Source organism: Zosterops lateralis (assembly GCF_965231275.1).
Source record: "Zosterops lateralis genome assembly, chromosome: 1".
Lineage (NCBI taxonomy): Eukaryota > Metazoa > Chordata > Aves > Passeriformes > Zosteropidae > Zosterops > Zosterops lateralis.
In genome coordinates this window covers 30,605,469-30,625,696 of record NC_139762.1, presented here as the reverse complement: position 1 = coordinate 30,625,696, position 20,228 = coordinate 30,605,469, and the positions used below count along the sequence as shown (strand labels likewise).

Genomic DNA, 20,228 nt, shown 5'->3' with positions numbered 1-20,228 from the left:
TATGTTTCTAGAAACAAATTCTTTATAGCCAGTAAAAGTTGGGAAAAGTGGAAGCTTCAGAAGGCATCGGTCCAAAGCCTCTAGCAATATCTCATTGCCAAAATTGCATTTTAAACAACATAACTAAAATGAAAAATGCTTACATGAAAAAGAAATCAGGAAGGTGAGGGGGAACTTGTCAGTTCTGGTATTGAAAGTTTACAAAAAGAAGGCACATCCAAAGTTTTTTTCTAGTTAACATAAACTAGACTTGAAAGTAAAGTATGTTATATTGAAAGGACTAAGTCAAAATGGCATTCTTAAAAGCTGGTTTCTGGAAGCTGTCTAACATCATTACTTTATTCTGAGCTTTAGCAAGGACCTGAACAAAACTTACATGCCAATACAACTGTACAGTGCTACTCAGTCTTGTGAACTCCTACTCACAGAGGCAGTCAGTCAAAATAATACCCCAGACAGAAAACACTACTTGTTGTGCTCTGTCTGTTCCTCTCATGCTGCCATTATCACTCTTGCTGTAGTGGAAGACTAGAGCAGAAAACATGGACCGCTGTGGATCCTGTTGTTTCACCCCCTTACTTTGCTATCTATGCTTGCTGAGTTACATTAGCAAAACTTGGGTGGCAAACCAAAACCCACCTCTTTTTTTTTCACTGACAGTAAAGAAAGGCTTGTGTGGGTAAATAAGATGAGCTGGTGTGGTGTACTTGAATGGGAACAGAATGATGGAGTGGTTCTGCCCTCTCCGACCTTTCCTTGCAATTTTTTTCTGGAGCAATTATCTTTTTATTTTCTTATCTCCTATGGTTTTGCCTTATATAGACTATTTTACACATTGTCTTTGTCCTCTTTGTTATATTCAAAGACTGATTTTAGCCAGCTGAAAAGGCTGCATCAGTGACAAGATTATATTTATACAGCCAGTCATCTGAAGTGTGGAATCCCTGCAGCCCCTCAACATAATACCCATGGTCTGGCCTTGGCAGGACAGACCATAGTTACCTGCCCAGCCTCAGAGAGGGACTTCCCAATGATGCTCTGCACACACGGTTTGCCCCGGTTCCTCCCTCCCCAATGCTCTTTGGTTTGTCCTTTCCTTGGTGTGTCTCCATTGCTTGTGGGACCTGGTGACCGGCCCTGTCTCCCCTATGGAATACTGACCTTACCTGCCCTTTGCTCTGCCCCCTCAGCCTCAAGGTCATTCCCAAACCCTGTACTTAAGCTGAGACAGGCACACGTTTAGTGCGTTTGACTCTGGGTCTCCCTTCGGCTCCTGGAAACAAACCTGCTGGAACTGGTGTCAAGGCCTTCTGCCTCTCCTGGCTGTGCCAGCCACGTGGGGTGTGTGGATGTGCGAGCTTGACTGCTTTGCCTGAGTTTCCCCAAGTGGCCTTTCCACTGGAGAGGCTTATTGGGATCTAGGTTCCAGTTCAACTCCTAAATAACACAACACCATAGTGGAGTTATCCTCTGCCTCAGAGTTCTGTGCCTTCTGTTCTCTGAAGTTCTGCTTTCATTGTATGCTTGGCATTTTGTGGGGCTTTCACTGTCCTGCGAGACCCCTGTGCAAAAACAGAATCAAGAACTGATGACCTATTACTATTACCATCTTGACGTGAATGGAATGAGTTTTGTACTTTAGGAGAGTGACTAATGTCAGTGTAAAAATAATTATTAATGAATTGTAGGGGTGTTAGTCATCAATTTGAGAATAAAATAGCATTTTAAGACCTATATGCTCTTAGCTTACTAAGGCATATGGAGGACAGGGAGGGGATTAGAGTGGCATTATGGCTTTATCAAGGGCAAGTTTTTCCTGCTAAACCAACCTAGTGGTCTTCCATGATGGAGCGACTGCATTAGTGGCACAAGGAAGAGCTATGGATGTTGCCTCTCTCGTTTCCCCTCTAGCCACAATCATCCACAATCTCCTCTCTAAACTGGAGCAAGAAGGATTTGATGGGTGAACTGTTCAGTGGAGGAGGAATTGGTTGGATGGCTGCATCAAGAGGATAATGGTTAACACCTCAATGTCCAGCTGGAGATTGGTGCAAGTGGTGGCCCTCAGGGATCCATACTGGGACCAGTACTCTTTAATACCTTCTTCATTGATTGCAGGCACACTGGGATCAGGTGCACCCTGAGCAAATATGTAGAAGACACCAAGGTGAGTGGTGTGGTTGATATGCCTGAGGGGTGGATGCCGTGCTCAGGGACCTGGACGAGCTCAAACAGTGGTCCTGTGTGAATGCTGAGGTTCAACATGGCCAAGTGCAAGCTCCTGTATCAGTAAAGGCTGGGGAGATGAAAGGATTGAGAGGACACTTCAGAAAAGGATGTTGGGTACTTGTGCATGAAAAGTTGGTCATATGCTAACAGTATGCACTTACAGCCAGAAAGCCAACTGTGTTCTGGGCCAGGAGAGGTGTGGCCAGCAGGTCCAGGGAGGTGTTTATGTCCTTCTACTCCACTTTTGTGAGAACCCACCTGGGGTACTGTGTCTGGCACTGGGGCCCTCAGCACAAGAAAGATGCGGACCTATTGGAGCAGGTCCAGCAGAGGGTCACAGAAAAGATCATATGGATTGAACGTTTCCTATGATGAAAGACTGAGAGAGTTAGGGTTGATTAGCCTGGACAAGAGAGCTCTGGAGAGACCTTATTCTGGCCTCTCAGTACTTGAAGGGGGCTTATATGAAAGATGGGGACATTAATGATTTAAAACTAAAAAAGAGTAGATTCAGACTAGATAGAGACAAATACTTTTTTACAGTGGAGGTGGTGAAACACAGGGAGAGTTTTCCCAGAGAGATGATGGATGCCCCATCCCTTGAAACAGTCAAGGTCCAGTTGAACAAGGCTGAGCAACCTGATCTCACTCAGAGTTCAAGACGTCTGTGCTCATTGCAGCAGGGCTGGACTACATGACTCTTTAAGGTTCCTTGCAACCCAAACTATTTTATGATTCTACATTATTGTAAAGATCAAGATCTCCTTAGCAGCCCTGAATGTGTGATGAAATTAAGCGTGGTTTTGCTGTTGTACGAAAACGAGTTATGCAGTGCATTTTTCCTTTTTAATGGATAATTATTGAAAGCATAGCAATGTTTCCATAGCTTATGGCATTTTTGGTCCCATAGAAATTAAAACATTTTCAGCCAAGTTGTTAATTGTTTTCTGTGTTGAATGGAAAACTAATGCATTGTTGGTAAATACTTGTAGTCTTAGTCATAACAAGGGGTAATGTTTGATGGTGGGAGGGCATTGGTAAGGGGAAAAACAGCTCTGTCATTTCCCAGTTTAAGTGCCTTAGATGATTTGCTGTATTTATTATGGAGGATGCAACTCACCCAAATGAAGTACATAATTCATAGTCAGAAACTTAAATTATAATGTCCATTTTTGCTTGGCACCATTTGTGTGTTGTACTAACAGAACCAGCCTAGTACTAACACAACTAGTATTTTTAAAAGGCAGCTTAATCCACCACTTTTTAGTTTCTGGATGTCTACGCACATTTTTTTGCCTTCCTTTTTTTTTTTTAGATAGGGTTAGTTTATTCTGAAAATAAATTTTGAGCATAGTTTCCTGTACCTAAGTGGTTGTTGGGGTCATTTTTATGTAATGTCTATAAAATGTACTCTAAATTTAGAGAAATGACATACGATACTGCTGTTTATTTGAGGCTAGTTAAAATCTATATTATTATGTTTGGGAAATGAGGCAGCCTTTAGCAAAGATAAGTCTATTTAGCACTCAGATTTCTCCTTCCTGCAGCAGATAAAAGGTTTAAAGAATAGTTCCTTAAAATAAGGGAAATCTTGTCCAGCATGCATGAGAAGCTGAATAAAGGCCTTGGATGATTCTATCAAGGTCTGGAAGAGGTTCTAAGCCATGCCTCTCTGACTAAGGATTGGGCATGCAAATTTTACTCCTTTGCACCAAATATTGCATTGGAAAGAAAGATTATCTGGGTTTTCAAGCAGAAATATTCTCAGCTGCATTTTGGTTGAGTTTGTAATCTGGGTGGTTGTGGCAAGGACAACACCAGCCCTGCAGGTTAGGTGAAGCTTCTGAAAGATAACTTGGCCTGTTTCATATGCTGTAATAGTTTGCTGGACTGGTTCTGTGCTTATCCTCCTGTTTCCAAGAAGTAAGTGGGCTGTAGTACAGAAAGAACTAAAACTGCCTTGAGGAGCCCAGGAGCATGTAGGAGAGAATTTGTGAGGTATTAAATCCACAAATACATGTATTAAAGTCATTACATGAGCCAAACTGACATGGTAAGGTGTAATGATCCATTTTACAAGGCCCTTGATAACAGAAAGTGTTAGATGAAGCCTGTATAAAGAGGTGACTTGAAATTTTAAATTTAGCGGGTGGTAAGGGAAAGAAACTTGAGTCTGAGGTTTCCTACAAGGAGAAGCACAAGCAGTTCTGAGAGAAGCAGCTGAGCAAGTTCATGAGGCAAAGGCATTTGATAAGCAAGTGCAGAGTTGCTTAGGGCACTGTGTGACCACAATCTCTAGTGCCTGTGGGGTTTGGTTGCTCAGGACTTTATGCGTGGGAAAAGAGTTACTAATTAAATACTGCACTTTTGCATTTGATTGATTAAATTGTGCAAGAGTCTTCCTACAACACATTGAGATTTTTTTTTCTTCTTCATGAAATGATGCAAATCATGTGTTAAATGATATGCAGTGGATCAGTAGCCTTCCCACCATGATGTTGATTTTTTAATGATGCACGCTGTCTAGAGAAAAAATATTCTTCTTAAAGTCTAAACCCCCTAAAAACAATTTTAACTCATGCAGCAGTTGCATCAGGATTTCTGCTCTGCTGAATACAAGTGCTAACTTATCCTTATATTGGTTTACTGTAATACGCAAAATCCTTTGTGGCAGAGTGCACACTCACTGATAGCTTTTTGCAATGTAAATCAGTATTTGGGGTATGAAAGATGTCCTTCTGACTGTAAGTTGTGCTTCATTACTTGTTAGTGCAAGGTAATACTATGCAATCAAAGTAAAATAAGCAATCATGTTAATTTTAGTGGCAAAAATTATTGTTTTCATGCTTCATTAATTTTTAGAGCAGAGCTTTTGTTTAAATTTTGCAGCTTAGATTTGTGGTATAGCACGAGTTAGAACAAGAAAGTTCTGGTACCTCGTCTTATTGTCAGTTATGTCGAATGAATGCCAAAATGTAAAGCTGTAAGTATGATTTAAAATGCTTCAAAGAATATGGAAAATGGATGGTGGGTTGCTGGCCATGTGATTTGCTTTGAAATATTTGAATTGCTTAGACTGAATTATACATCTTATAGAATCCATTGTAATTGTGTGTAATGTACAACTATTGCTTACAACTGAAAAGAATAAAAAGGTCATAAGAAAGTCTTGAAACTGCACCAGCATGTGCTGCTCCTTAGGTGAGGGATGGCCATGTATGGTGTGTATCATATACTTAATGTAGATCTTTAGTACCATTATACAGACCCTTTACCGAACTTTAAAATGTTTTAAAAAATATATCTAGAAGAAAAAAAAATCTTTTTAAATAAGACCATGTTGTTAAATGTTTCCAGTTATTGCACTGTGACAAAAAAAAAAAAAAAAAAAAAAGTTAAATATATTGATTAAGGTATTATGTCATATTGTTTTGGCTAATAATATGACAAAATATATTTTATGTAATGTACTATTGTATCTATGGAAAACATTAACTTCCTTGACCATTCTTGAATTCTCACAAGGAATGCACAGATAAAGAATCTAGAAGAAATGCTATATATTTTGTATGACACATTAAAAATGTATATATTGGTTTAATCCTGTGAACTTTTGTAATTTTATGCTTTGTTGTTTTAAAAATTTATGTCAGTAATTCAGGATACAAGAACAAAATAAATGACATTCTTACGACTTACTTTCAATCTGTTTTTCTTTTTTTAAATACAATTTTAATATGAAATCAAATGTTCACATAAACGTTGTATCGTTGTTTGCAGTACCACTCTTCTCTTTTCCTTAGTGCATATGTACATGGTTTTGCTTCTTTTCCACTTGTGGTACATTTTTGAGCTTGTTTTCAGTGCTGTGTGTTGAAAAATTGCAGCCTGTGATACATCTAGTTCTGCTTCTTTCCTCTACTTTAAACATCTACTTTTTTTAAAAATTATTATTTATATTCCTATTATTCTGTTTTTTTGAGGGGAATCTTTTCTATTTTCTCTGAGAAATCTTATTTGTTCTACAGAATAACATTTAGAATTTAGCGTGTGTTTGATAATACAAAAATAATATTTACTGATGCTTAGAAGTAAATGCTTTAAATACAAAAGAACAGAAATTATGTAAAAAAGAACATGTGCAGTCTTAATTTTTGAGCAACAGTTGCTGTTGTCTTCCGTAGTTTGCTCTAGCTAATTGGGGCTCTGACATGTCATGATGTACATATGCTATCCCCAGTTACTCAGATAGTATATTCTGATAAAGGTGACCTCATTAGAAGAAATGTTTTCTTTTTCTTAAACAGTGTCATAAATATACATTACATTTGTTTAAGGCATCCTCTGTCTTTGAAGTAATTTCAATGTACAACATAGTGTCAGCTCATTAACATTGGATCAAAGTGTGTATTAAATTTCTGATTAAACATTCCTGCTCTTTCAGCTAGGAATAAACACAATTATAACTTCTTCCTTCCTGGTGTTGGTTTAAGATTAACATGTGCCCAATTTTAGTGAGTTTGACTGTTGCTTCTAGCCAGCTGGGTAAACAGACTTTAAGGAAATTAGGTGAAGTTTAGCATACAAGCTTTTTTTTCCTAGTGTTCAAAACTCCCTACATGTGTTCTAATTAACCTTCTTTTTGTCTAGCTGATGATTAGGTTTAATATCTATGTAAGACTAGGCTTGTTTAACATTTCAACCAATTCTGTCCTTGGGCAATTAAAAGCTGCCAGTGCAAATGTATCAAGATAGCTGAAATTGCAATGGCTGGTGATACTGCCTACATAAAAGAAATTCTAGTGCTCACTAATGAGAATCAAACATGCCATAGCCGTAAGGATTATGAATTTTGTTTTTTGGCTTTTTTCTCCAACAAATATCAAAATAAGATAATTTAAGATTTTTGTTGTTGTTGTTGTTAAAGAATATACAGGCAGAAAATACCCTTGCAGAAAGAAGGTAATCCTTTTTCTTCAGACTTAATTTCTAATAGATACACAGCCCACGTTGCAGATTGTTTGTCAGTAGAAGGAATAGGTAGAAGGAATCCTGGCTCCACCACAGCGCAGTCACATAAGTTATGTCTATGCTACGTGGGAGAGTCTGGGTGTGAGTGTGGGTGAAGTATGCTATGCCCTGGACTCAAATTTATGTTTCTGCATGCTAATGAGAATACCTCTAGCTTTATTGTGGTGCGCTCTTCTTTACTGAGTCATCTTGCTTGTCCTGTAGTCCTGATTGACTCCATGCTGTGTCAGGTCCTTCAAGAGAAGTGTGCAGCTGGTTTGGGGGTCCTTTTGGACACAACATTTACAGAATGAGTTATGGGGACAGATGGTGACAGGTTTGAGTTGAAACCATGCAACCAAACTACTGCCTTGCCTTACTATCCAGAAAGTAGGTGGGTTCTGGGTGAAGAATGAGGTTATGAACTCTGAGGACTATGTGCAGGCTTGTATTAGTTCACTTTGGAAGCTTGGCTAGTTTGGGCTTGAACAAGTGTTCACACCTAATTTTAGAAAACTTTCCTTGTGTAGTTGAATTGTTGTTTTCAACTGCACTTCTGTATAGGCGTGGTGGCTTATGGTTTGTGTCATGACTTTGTTTCTGCCTTCATCCTGTTCATTGAAATAGAGTTGTTTTGCTAGGATTTCTGTAGATTGGAGGAGGAAGTACCCTAATTCTTCCATCTCTGCACTGGAATCAGAAAATTTTTCGTAGATTAAGACTCCTGGTTATAGAAAAAAAGTAGTCCTAGGTAGGAGCTGGATACAAAATAAAAAAACCAAACAAACCAAAAAATAATAAGAAGATAAGGTTAAGATATGGTATTTTAATGCTATGCCTTAAATGTTCATTAGAAGTAATTATCTAATTGCTTTATTTTACAAAAATGGTTATATGCCTTTTTTATTAGACATAGAAGAAAGCTGAAAAGAACATCCTCTTAAATATGTGAAATATTTTAATCTGATAATTAAGTTTTTGAATTTTGCTTTGAAGGTTCTGTTTGATAAATTTGAAATAAGAAATCTTTCAGTAGAGACAATTCTTCTAACTTAAATGGTAATTACTGAGTGTGGCTGAAGTAAGTTGATTACTGTAGATACAATTAGTTTGAATGTAAATGTCTGAATAGAAATGCAGGTTTCTACCTGTTTCCTGCATCAGAGATACTGTGTTTATTTCTGTATTTTTTTCATACTGTAGATGGCTGTGAATGCCCTTCCTGGAAAGTAGTTTGATCTGTGTAAAAGAATACTTTCCCTGTAGTAACATGTGGAAACAGTTTCATGGAATAAAATGAGAAGAAATTAATCATAGTTATTCTGAGCTTCTTTTGCTGGTTCATAGCCAGACCTAATTTAAACTGAAATCCTTATGAGATGGTAGTGTTTGGAAACATGCAAATAGTCTTTCACCCAACAAAAACCATTCCAGGACATATTTGTAAACTGTTAGATACCTAGCTTGTCTAAATTAACATTGATTGTTATTGTTACATAGTTCACCAGTGTCCTAATGCAATCCTTGTCTTCATGAAAAAGCAAGATAAAATGGCTTATATGTTTATCAAGTTCACAGTTATAAAACTGACTTTAGTGGTGTTCCAAGATGGATATAGTTGTCCTACTAAGTGTGACAAGCCCCACCATCTCCAGCATACAGTTTCAAAGAAGTTAGCTGCTTTGAAATGATGAAAATGTATTTCTAATGTACTTCTATTTTCAGTGTATATATGCAAGCCAAGTTTATTTTTTCTAAGACAATGTGGCTAAATTATTTGTGAGTCTTGCTTCAGTTCTATTTTGCTTGTCAAGTTGGAAACAAGTCTGAATAAAGAATTAAAATTTATAAATATGAATATTGAGAAAACATATAAAAGCTTAAGAATAGCAACATTCTTTTAAATTTAGCACTCAAAGGCTTGCTTTTCTATGTCTCATATCAGGCCTATTCATGAGTAATATCAAAACATTGTATTGTTAGTTGGTATAATTAAATATTAAATAAGTAAAACATAAAATATACACTTACTTAATGCTACTAGACAGCTGAGAAGATAGCATAGGGAAAATGAATTTCAGGGCTTACAGGCTATGAATGGAGAAGAAAAGTATTTTTGGTGTAATTAAAAAGTGAAAAGAAGACATGTTAGAGAGATGGAAGGCTTTGCTCATTTATGACTAGGCTCTGTAAAGTTTTAGACTCTCATTCCCACTGGCTTGAAGTTGAGGGCTCCAGACTGGCTGTTTGAGTGGACTTTTTGGGTCTGCATTAATACTTGGGGCTTACTGGGGACAAGGTAAGTATGCCAAAGACATAGCATACTTTTTTTTTAGTGAGCCAGCCTGGAGGATCTGTGGTTGTCTGAACTTGTTACCACACAGTTCTAAAACAAAAGGAATTGTAGTTCTGACATTTTTTGTGAAGATTTTGTGCCACTAGAACTTTTTTTCCTTCCCAGTCCCTGTCATTCAACTTGTGGAGACTTGCAGCTATTTAGCATTGTTCTGTTTCAACATTGGCTGCCCAAAATGACCAAGTCAGCTATGTGTATTGGTTTTCATGCTCTTTTGGAGCTCTTGGCTCTTTGGTAATTTGTTCTTGGCGTGTTGTGCTATAGGTGGGGAGCGTTGGTCCCGAGTGAATGCTGCACTGTGTTTTGGATGTCTGTAAGCTGGATAATTTGTTGCTTGTGATAAAAGCTCCATCTCCCTCCCTAATCTTTATGAAAATTTTATTGGGTTCTGTTTGGATTTTACTACCTAATATTACCTTATTATAAATAAAATGAGGATTTTCATTATTTATGAGTATTCAGTAGAAGTAAGCTATACTGTATTATGTCAACCAAGTTGTTACGTTATGTATCAGCTTTTGTGATCTAAAAATTCATATTTCATTTTGTAATAAAATATGTCATTAATACTTTTTGCGTTCACCAGTCCATGAACTGATTGTGTTATCTGATCTTAAAGCCCACCCTGGTTATGGATTCACTGAACACACACATCTAAACAACTTCTTGTTAGAGTGGAAGTGTGATAAACTGAGAACAATAGGTTACTGTTTAGTGAAAAGGTGGATTGGTGCACCTTGGATATACTGAAAATGCTTGTGATGCCTTGTTATGCTGACCTTCCTCATGCACTTCATTTTCTACCTTTTTTTTTTTAATCACCATTGAATCTTTTAATTGTTGAATGAATGTTGTAGTCTAGGCAGTTATGCAAAAAAAGGAACACAAGACTTAGAACCTTTTTGTACATGTTTTTGTTTTGTGCAGTTTAAAATGGATCATAAAAGACGCCTGTTGTTTCTAAAACCATATGGAAGTGGGTTCAGTTTCACCAGATCAAGGGATGAGCTTGCTTCTGAGTGACAGGAATCTGTCACTTCCCCTGAAGTGACAGGGGCATTCTTAGGACATTTTAGCATTGTTTTAAGGAAGTCATAGATGAGAAGGTTGTTTTTTCTTCCAGTATTTTGTCTGCAAAAGAAAACTAACCAGTTAGTGGTATTTGTTTCAATATTTGTTTTGCTATGAAGCAGTATTTTAAGAGCTTGGCCACTTATATATGGATACTTTAACTGATTTATTTAACAAAATGTGCAAAAATGGGGGAAAGAAAAGCATTTCCTGGACATGCCAAGGTTAGTGCTTGACTGCGTTTGAAGTAGAATGACTTGAAGGCTGTGAGGTGGACATTTAAAGAAATTCAGTTTAACTATCTGTTGAATATCCACATTCAGGAAGGGTATATGATGCATTTTCTGTATGATCTTGAAAGCGAACCTACTTGAGGTCTGGCTCAAAATTATTAGAAATAGGAAGACACGTACTCTTGAGTAGGGAAGTGTCAGTATAAGACCCAGGCACTTGCTTTCGACTCACAGGATTTGTATTTTGTGCTGTGATAGTTCAAAGTGCAAAAAAGATTTTTAGAACTACAGTGACATTAGCAAATACTTATAATTTTAATGAGGACAGGTTTTCTTTGTTTTATTCATTTTTAAGTTCATGTCTGAACCTTGCCTGAGAGCTGGGCCAAGTACTTGTGCATTCCTGACATAAATAGCAAGTTAATGCTTCTCAAATTAGAACAAATAAAATTCAAATACCTGAAACTCAGTATATACTCTCTTTTACTAATGTGGAAATAATTTTTGTTACTGATTTATAACCGCGAAAAACAACATAGAAATCCCTTGCAAAGGTTAAAATGCTTGTTGTTTTAACTGATGTGGACTAGCTGAATGATTGTGTTCTTCACTTACACCCCATAATTATCAGGGACAGAAGTCCCTTTAGCTACAATACTTCCTTATTGTATTATTGTCTCTACTGTGCACTAATATTTAAATGTTTGAATGAAGAAGTGTCTGTTCATTCAGTTCATTGCAAGGCTGCCAGGTGGAATTCAGAAAGGCTTTGTGCTTTTCAGAGTAGGGGGAGGTTTGTGCTAACCAGAAAGAACTACTGCAGAATGAGCCATAGATCTTAAATGTGTGCCTCTCTTTGGCCTGTATATAAGACAAAACTCACAGCTCGGTTCTTTTTTTTTGCCAAATGTTATGCCTAGACCATGAATGGAGATACAATGAGCCAGTTTTGGAAGCAGAAGCATACGTGGTGAGGTCTGTGTAAGCCAGCTTGGGTTTGGCAGCTCTATTGGCTTATACCAGCTCAGGGATGTTGCCAGCAGTACTGCAGATGCAAAGTTTCCTGTGTTTGGGACTCAGCTCTCTTGTGCCATATGAAAACAGTGCAGGGCCACAGGCCAGTGTTTTCCCTTGCTTGGTCTCAATTTCACGCAGTCTGAAAGTGGCCTTAGGAATTAATGTAGTTCATGCGTCACTGGGTTGTTAAAAGCAGCCCTGTGTTGGGTCATATCATCCAGTTGAGAGAGCCCATGTGTGTTTGTGAGACAGAGAAAGGTCCTGTGGAAAGTGAGCCAGTAGTGAGCAAAACAGACGATCAGTTTTTCTGTATCTTGTCTCAGCATTTTAAGGTATTGACTCAGTGCTGCACCTTGGCAAGCATGCTCAAGCTCAGCTTTTGGGGCTTTTGGACTTCAGCTCTTTATCATACAAAGATTTTCTGAGCAGTTGAAACTTCTTGAATTTACTATGTACCAGAGCTGTCCATTCTGCTTTCAATCACAGACTGAGTTGTCTTTTTCTGGAGTAAAGGTTGGGGCTTTTGAAATCAAATGACTGCTTATTCTTCTGTTTCTGCATACACAGAATTTCTCTCCTTTGCATTATCAGAAGTTAGCCATGAATCTTATTCTTTGTATTAAATCTAATGTTTTCAATCAGTGTCAGGTATAGTTTGAGTGGACCTGCTGCAGAAAAAAAAATCTTATTGTGCCCAACTTGTGATTTCTTATTGAAGTGGAAGGAAGGGAGGGGGAAAAACTCAGCCTGCCACGCCGGACTCAGTTATGGGGTATTGTAAAAGAAAACTGTAGTTGTTTGAAAAATGCACTTGTTAAATGTTAAGTGCCGTGAAGCTTTCAATTACTTGAGAAGTTAATTGCAGAGTTTAAAAAAAAATGTTGCATTTGGATTTAGTAGAAATTAGGTCTTTCTGAATTATTTGGAAGAGCTAGGCCTCAGCAGAGCGGGAGTTGTGGTTCAGTATTGTCACAAAGATACCAATACAGATATTCATAATTTTTATTGTGCAATAAACCAGATGGCAAGAAAACAATGTGTTTCAGAGTTCTTTTAAAAACATAATTCTGAGTATTCAATTTTATTTAGAATTGCAGTTTGGTTTTTTGTTCCTCAGAGTGCATGTTTCACTTGTGAGATTTGGTTACGCAAGTCACATTGTATTCTTCAGCCTGTTTTATGCTGAAAATGTAACATGACAGAGTTGTTAAAAACTGTAATAAAATATTGGATCAGCCTAAGGAACCCTCTTTTGATAAATGGCTTTCTGGAATGGTAACTGTTCCAGAAAAAAAAAAAAAAATCAAATATATAGCTAATTACAGAAAAAACTGTGGGTAGCATGCTGCTCTCTCTCTCTTTTCCCATGACCTTCTAATTTTATAATTTTGTGCGTGTATGTGTGTGATCAATTAAAATATGACAGCAGAGCAAAATTACATAGTCCAAATGCCCAGCAGCTGGGATATAGATGTAATAATCCATGTCCTTGAATCATAGGAAATAGAGAGGGGACAAGTTGTAGATAATTTAGTCTCTCTACTTCTGCTATACACAGCTTTTGCTCTAAGTACATCTGTTAAATTTACACCTCATCTAATACATGGACATATTACTAAAATTATAGTGGTGTTTAGTTTTCTCAGTTTGTCTTTTCTATTACAGAAATAAAATTGATCCTGCCTAGCACAGGAAGGTGGCGTAGATGACTTCTTGAGATTCTTTACACACAGTTCTTACATGATTGCATATTTTTTACTGATCTTTCTGTACCACATTGTGCCTTTGGATGCTAGTATTTTCCTCCCTGTAGTTTTTGTGTAGGTATCTATTTCCATGTCTTAGAAAGAAAAAGTGCTTTTCAGATGTTGAGTAGTTCAAATATCTGAAGTAGTTCAGGTATTTCTCATCTCACATGTATCTTTTGAATTTTTTCTCTTCCTTCACCCTGCCCTAGTTGGTCATACAATCAGAACTCTTTGGGCATGAGAAATTGGTTCACATCTCTGTATTAATTCTGTAAAAAAAAAGAACTGAGAAATTATAGTTTAGAGCTCATAAAGTGCTCAACATGCTGACTGCATTCACCTTTGTTTTATTGTTTAATAGTGTAAAAGGAAGAGAGAAGAGAACTTGTTCTTTCTCTTCTGAGAGGCAAAACCTTTTTTGTCTTTTTTTACCATTTTATGATTATCTGAGCTCAGAATTCTTCTAAGAGTGGACATGACTCATATATTAGGGCAGGATTTGCCAACAAAGATGAGTAAAATTGCTCGTATGGGATAAGGGACCTATTTTTTTCTGTGTCAAAATTCACTAAACCTCAGAAAATATGTGGCTGCAGTAAAAAGTGTCAGAATTCACCACTGGGAATGATTTTCTATGTTTAAATTGTTGGATAATTCCATGTATTTTGAAACAGCATCAGTTATTCTTTTTAATAGTCTTAAAAATGATATTGAGCAGTACTCCATGAAGATGCTGTTCTCAGTGGTTGGCATTGATGGGGAGCATGATTTTTGCCCTGTGACTTGGCAAGCAGTGTTCTGCCATTGCGTTCTTTTCTTCGTTGTTGTATGGACCCCTCTTATCCCAATTGGTTTAAGCTACATCCAAAGCACGTGAGCATAAATTACTGATGAAGCATGGGTAACTTTCTGGTATCAAAATTCCTAAAGCCTTTTAGAAGAGTTCTATTTCAGAGATGCCATGGATCTTTAATACTATATATTGATGAAAATATCAAAGGTATATGTTTAATTAGTTTCAAAGCTAAGCAAAACTGAAACTGAAATACAAACATTTAAATATCTGTTCTGCAGCGCAGTGCTGCTGGATATTGAGTACTTTCAGATGTATGTGCTGTGTTCCCTCTGATTTCACTGGTAAGTGTGGTTACTTGGTATTTCACAGGGTGAATTGAACACAGAGGAACAAGCTCAATTTTCTGAAACTTTTCTTGTAGCTTCGTTCTGATCAGTTTAGATCTGTTTAGATCAAGCTGAGATCTGTGAAAGCAATAGGTGCTGTGGATTGTCAAGACTTCTCAGGTGTGTCTGCTGCTGTTTGCTATCCCAATAGGCCTAGAACTGTCCTCACAGAAACCGCCTGCTATGTATAGAGAAGAAAGTCTGAAGAATGACCATGATATGTACATGTATTTGCAGTAGATGTTTATGAGGGACTTAAGATTTTTGTTTGTTTGTTTGTTTTTTGTAAATTGTTCCTCAAAGCATTCTTATACAATCTTCCGTTGCTAATTAATCTCGAAAGTCTCATACAAAGTAGTATGACTTACGGATTATGAGAAATAGACAAGATAAAGAAGGAAGAGAAATGATAATTTTCAAGCTTTTTGTACTAAAGCTTTGTGCTATAAATTAATATTAGTAACATTTAGGTCTCTCATTGTGTTTTGTTCCACAGGCAGCAGGAGCAATCCGTCCTTTAGTTTCTACTGTTATTGCCTCTGCTGCTGATGGCTGCTTGGACCACTCACTGGAACGTGCCAGGTACAGAGCAAGTGAAATGCCTCAGGCTTTCTTGTTTGATATAATCTATGAAGCATACCAACAGGTAAGACATTAAGACTTTCTAAGACTTTTTTTTCCCATTTACTTTAGTTAAAAAGAACAAAAAGGTCAGTTTATTTCTCATCTTTCAAGAATAGAGTTTCAGCACCTCTTTCTGATCACATCAAACTGTATGTATATAACTTCTGAAACTTTCATAAAAGCCTTATCATTCTAATTTATTCAAATTTTTGGTGAGTTAACTTTCAAATACAAGAAGGGGTGATGGGTCTAAATGGCTGGAAAGACAAATTTGCTTTAATTTGTATTGTGCATTGAATAAATTACTTAAATGACTGGGTTTATATATTTAAAGTTAGATGTCTACATAAAGTATGTATTGTTGACTGAGAGTATCAAAGCGTTTTGAATGCACAGTGTAATAATGACATTTTATAGTAATTTAGTGGAATACAGGCTGTTCTAAAATACTGAGATAGTATAACTTACTACATCTACAGAAATGTTTATTTTGTTTCTTGTTGCATGTGTATTATATATTCTTTAATTAGTGGCTGAAAATAATGTTTACTTGTCTTTCTTGTAATTTTTCATTTTTTCCCTAATATATTGCTTTGACATTAACTTTATTCAGGAAAATTAAAGTTGTGAGTAATGTATTAAACCCTGACTCTTTTGCCTTAATTTGCCCTGAAGACTGCTTTCATTTGCCCCACCCTGCATTCACAGTTTACTGGAAACATTCCAGCCTTTTGCCTTAACATTCTACTTCCTTTTCATTCATCACCTTGTGGAAATTGCCTGTCCTCCAGGTATCTTCCAGACTGACTGGAAGCAGAGCATTTCTTCATTTGTCACTTGGAAAGAATTATTTTTCATGTTAATGCTGACAGTCATGCTTCCTCATAAGTCTTTCAATTCTAAACTAGCCCAAGTTTCTGATACTCACTTTCAGAGAGTACAAAGCTTAGAAGTCACTAACAACAGAAAAATGTGAGGACAGGCAATGAAGAAGCTGTTACTTAATTGTTCAGTAATTGTTTTCCTTAGAAATGTTGGCACAAATTCCGTGTCATAGCCTTTATGCTTGATACTTGAAGATATTAGATGCTGAAGATGGAGGACTATCCAAAATGGAGAGCTACTCAAGTGATTGGACTGGCTTCAACTTTTTTGCTTCTGATAGGAAGCAGGGGGTTGTTCTTAGTATATGACACACAGCTGATACTTCTGAGATTCAACCTTGAATGTGGTGGGTAAACTTGTAAGAAATGCAGCCTCTATGTACATAAGAACACATCTCAAGACACAACTGCTGCTGTTGGTTATACAACCCTTTTTCATGTGTCTCTTTTGGCAAATTGCATGTTTATGTTCTGTTTCTTGCAATCACCTTCCCCCTCATCCCCCAAACAACCCAGTAGTTTTTCTACTGTGTTTGCTTATAATTTGCAAATACGGTAGAGCTGGCAAATACATAAAAAGCTCTTGCCCTAAATGCCTCACTCAAAAGACAACTATATTTACAGTTCCTGTGCTCCTCTGAATAGAGATTTTTTTCCCACATATGCATTCCATCAGTCTTCTTTTTTGTATCCCTGCTCTTTCAAGAACAAGCCACCAAAGTTGTTAGAAGCAACCAAGGCTATGGTTTCTTGTCCCCAGTTTCCTTTGCTTTGGCTAAATTCTGGTCATTTTAATGCTCTGTGCCTGGACCCTTGGGAAGTATAACACTTTGCTAAAATCTCTCAACTCATATTGTTTCCTAATTATTTATGTTTCAATGGTGTCTAGCTGTCCAAGTCAAGGATTAAGACCCTATTGTTCAGGGAACTGTACAAACAAATAAAAAAAGACAGATAATCGTTGCCCTGGAAAACCTAGTCAAGCTACTGTAGGACAGATTTTTGTAGAAATAGATGCAGCTTATGATGCTTCCTGAATATTAACATATCCATAATCGATTCCGGAGCCTGGTGAAGGTAATTATCATTGTACAGTTGAACAAAGAAGAGAAAATAATTTTGTTACTCATGTTGTAAGTCATTCATGAAGCTGGGAATGGAATTCATTTTGGCTGACTCTGTCTGGGATTGTGATCCCATGCCTCTGTGTTTTATACAGTTGTGACCTTTATGCAAAAACAGTGTGGGGAAAAACAACAGTCAAACATGCATTCCTTGGAAAAAAACTGTCCATTTGAGTTAGTGCTTCAAGTAACACATGCTTTTCAGTGACACTGCAGGTAATGTGGAGTACTGCTTTTAAATTCCATCTCTATTTAAATGTGCCATCTGATGTGAATAGATAGGTTTAGACTGCTTACTTCCAGATATGTTTGTGAATGTAAGATCTCTGAATATATTGACCACAAAGTTGTGAAATTCAGTTAAAGGTCAGTTATCTGACCCTTAGAGGTTTGCTATCTGCAGTCTTTCTTGTCTCTTCTTATCTGGTAGCAATCTGGGCAGAGCAGACTAGAGCTCCTTCTCCTTTTATTGCTGTTTTAAATTTATCTAGAACTAGAATGGAATAAGGTATTAACACTGTTAAAATATGAAAAAATATATTTGTATGATCTTTACCAAATTAAGTAATTTCCTCAGAAAACATTTTTCATTCCTTGCTCAAATTAAAAAATGAAAGTAATGATTTGTGGAAAAATACAGGCTCCATTAAAACTCCTCCTAATTAATTTTATGTACTAATACCAAAGATTGATTGAAATAGTATCTTAAAATATGTGTGTACTACAGGGAATTCCCTTTACATTTGGCACCAAAAATCCAGGACAGATTTTGAGGAATTCAGCCAGGTTGTTCACCTGCATTTCATTGTGATGCATTTAATTTAATTTTCAGTCTTACGTCTTCCCTGTTGCCTAAAACACATATTCCAAACATATCTTCGTTCAGATGTATGTTATTTTCTGATTTAACTATTATGATGTCAAGACTTCTGACTTCATAACTATTAACTTTCAAGTTTACACAATTTCTAACATTTATAAAATTTATAAAAGTTACAACTTTTTTATAAATGTTTACAACTTTTATTTGTATGATGTGTATCTAGCTGAGGGTAGACAAGAGACCAATGCAAACAACAGCAAGGGGAGAAAGAACTGTATTTACAGTGTGTGTGTATCTTGCAGGTGGGAGGCTTTATGTTAGCCAGGATTTTTCCTTGGGATTTTCGGTAAAAGGACGTATAGATTTGTTAAGGGAATAAATGTGACATTGCATCACTACTCTTAGTTGTGGCATGTCCTAATTTGTGAGTTCTCATTTTCTGCTGAATGTAGTGAACCACATTAATGGACAAATTAAAAACTTTAAAATCAAAAAACCAAATCTCTAATAACTAGTAAAATCTCTGAAAAAGTTGTAAAAAAATGGCAGAATCCATGATTTACTTAAGTTCTGAACTACCTGGGACAAAATCAGCCAATTGCATTTTTTAAAAATTATTTTTATTTTGTTATGTTAGTAACAAATTCCTGATCTTTAAAAATATGTGTTTCTTTTCTATTTTTATTAATCCAAAGGAAAATCAGGAAAGTGTTAATTGAAAATCCACCCCTTCCACAGATAGAAAATAAGGAATAGATTGTTAGACCAGACTTGTTCATTTTTGCTTAAGGTAGTTTCATGTTTCTGTTCCACTTCTTAATTTAAATAGGAACAAATGTGAAGTATGATCCTGCAAGCCTGGGAGGAGATGGGGGAAAGACTTCACTTACCAGAAGTCAAGTGTTCCCTGGAGCAGTACCTTTTAAAAGAATTAGAGTATCAGGAAGTCAGGTAGACTACTATTTTCCTTTAATCAGAGTAGGCTGGGACTGATTTCTGTAATACTTGTTTTTGACATATTATGAAATGCACAAAGATCTCAAAGGTTTTTTGTCTTTAACACAAAGCATCTTCTTGTGTCATGTCATGTTCTGTACAAAGCAACACAACCACAATATATAAAGGCTGAAATACTCAAAGCATTGAACACTTGAAATGTATCTGCTAAAGCAAGAAAGGTAGCAGAACATTTAGAAAGCTTTACCCTTTCATGATCTGGAAGAGAAACAACCAAAAATGGAAGCAGAAGAGGAGTGGTAGGTAGAAGATTCTGACCAGTTTCTATATCAGATATGCAAACAAACAGCCCTGGTAAGATGATACAATGGTTAAGGAATTGTCAGCATGAATGTGGGGAATACCAGAGAGTTGCTCACCAATACCACCAGTCCAGGGAAGCTAAGAACCCTGTGAGAGGGAATAGCCACAAACAGCTGAAAAAAGAGCAGGACATGTTAGGTTCTGCTGGAATCCTCCATATGTGTGTGCTATGGCAAAGTCTGATCATTAGTTCAAAATTAAAGGATAGCTTTTTAAGAATCTTATATTAAAAAAAGATACGTTTTTTTTCCCCTGCTGATTATTTAAACATTATCTTACAATTTTCTTTGAGATCTGCTGTGCCTGTGTAAATTTACTGCAAGAAATACACACTTTTTTGGGGAGGGTGGGGTGTTTGTATTACCTACATGGTTAGTTTAATCATTTGTTGATAGTAGACCTCTTGCAGAGTATGGGAGTTCATATTTTGCTAATCAGAACAGTGAAGCTGAAGTAAAAAAAAAAAAAAAAAAAAGGCAACAGGAAGCAGGAATACTCATTGAAGAAGAATGAGCTTCAACACGTTTAGAGACATTTCTCTGATTCATGTCTATAACCTCCTTATAGATATCCACACAGATCAGTCTGATTTTAGGGATTCTATCTA

At 36.7% G+C, this 20,228-nt stretch overlaps 1 protein-coding gene across 2 annotated transcripts in view; it reads left to right on the top strand.

The window, feature by feature from the left end:
* Positions 1–20,228, top strand: part of CRPPA (CDP-L-ribitol pyrophosphorylase A) — a 109,519-nt gene that overhangs the window by 9,917 nt on the left and 79,374 nt on the right. For both annotated transcript variants that reach the window (XM_083860647.1, XM_083860646.1), the window contains exon 3: positions 15,343–15,492. In XM_083860647.1, the coding sequence (XP_083716773.1) occupies positions 15,343–15,492 (150 nt within the window). The remainder of the gene's footprint in view (positions 1–15,342; positions 15,493–20,228) is intronic.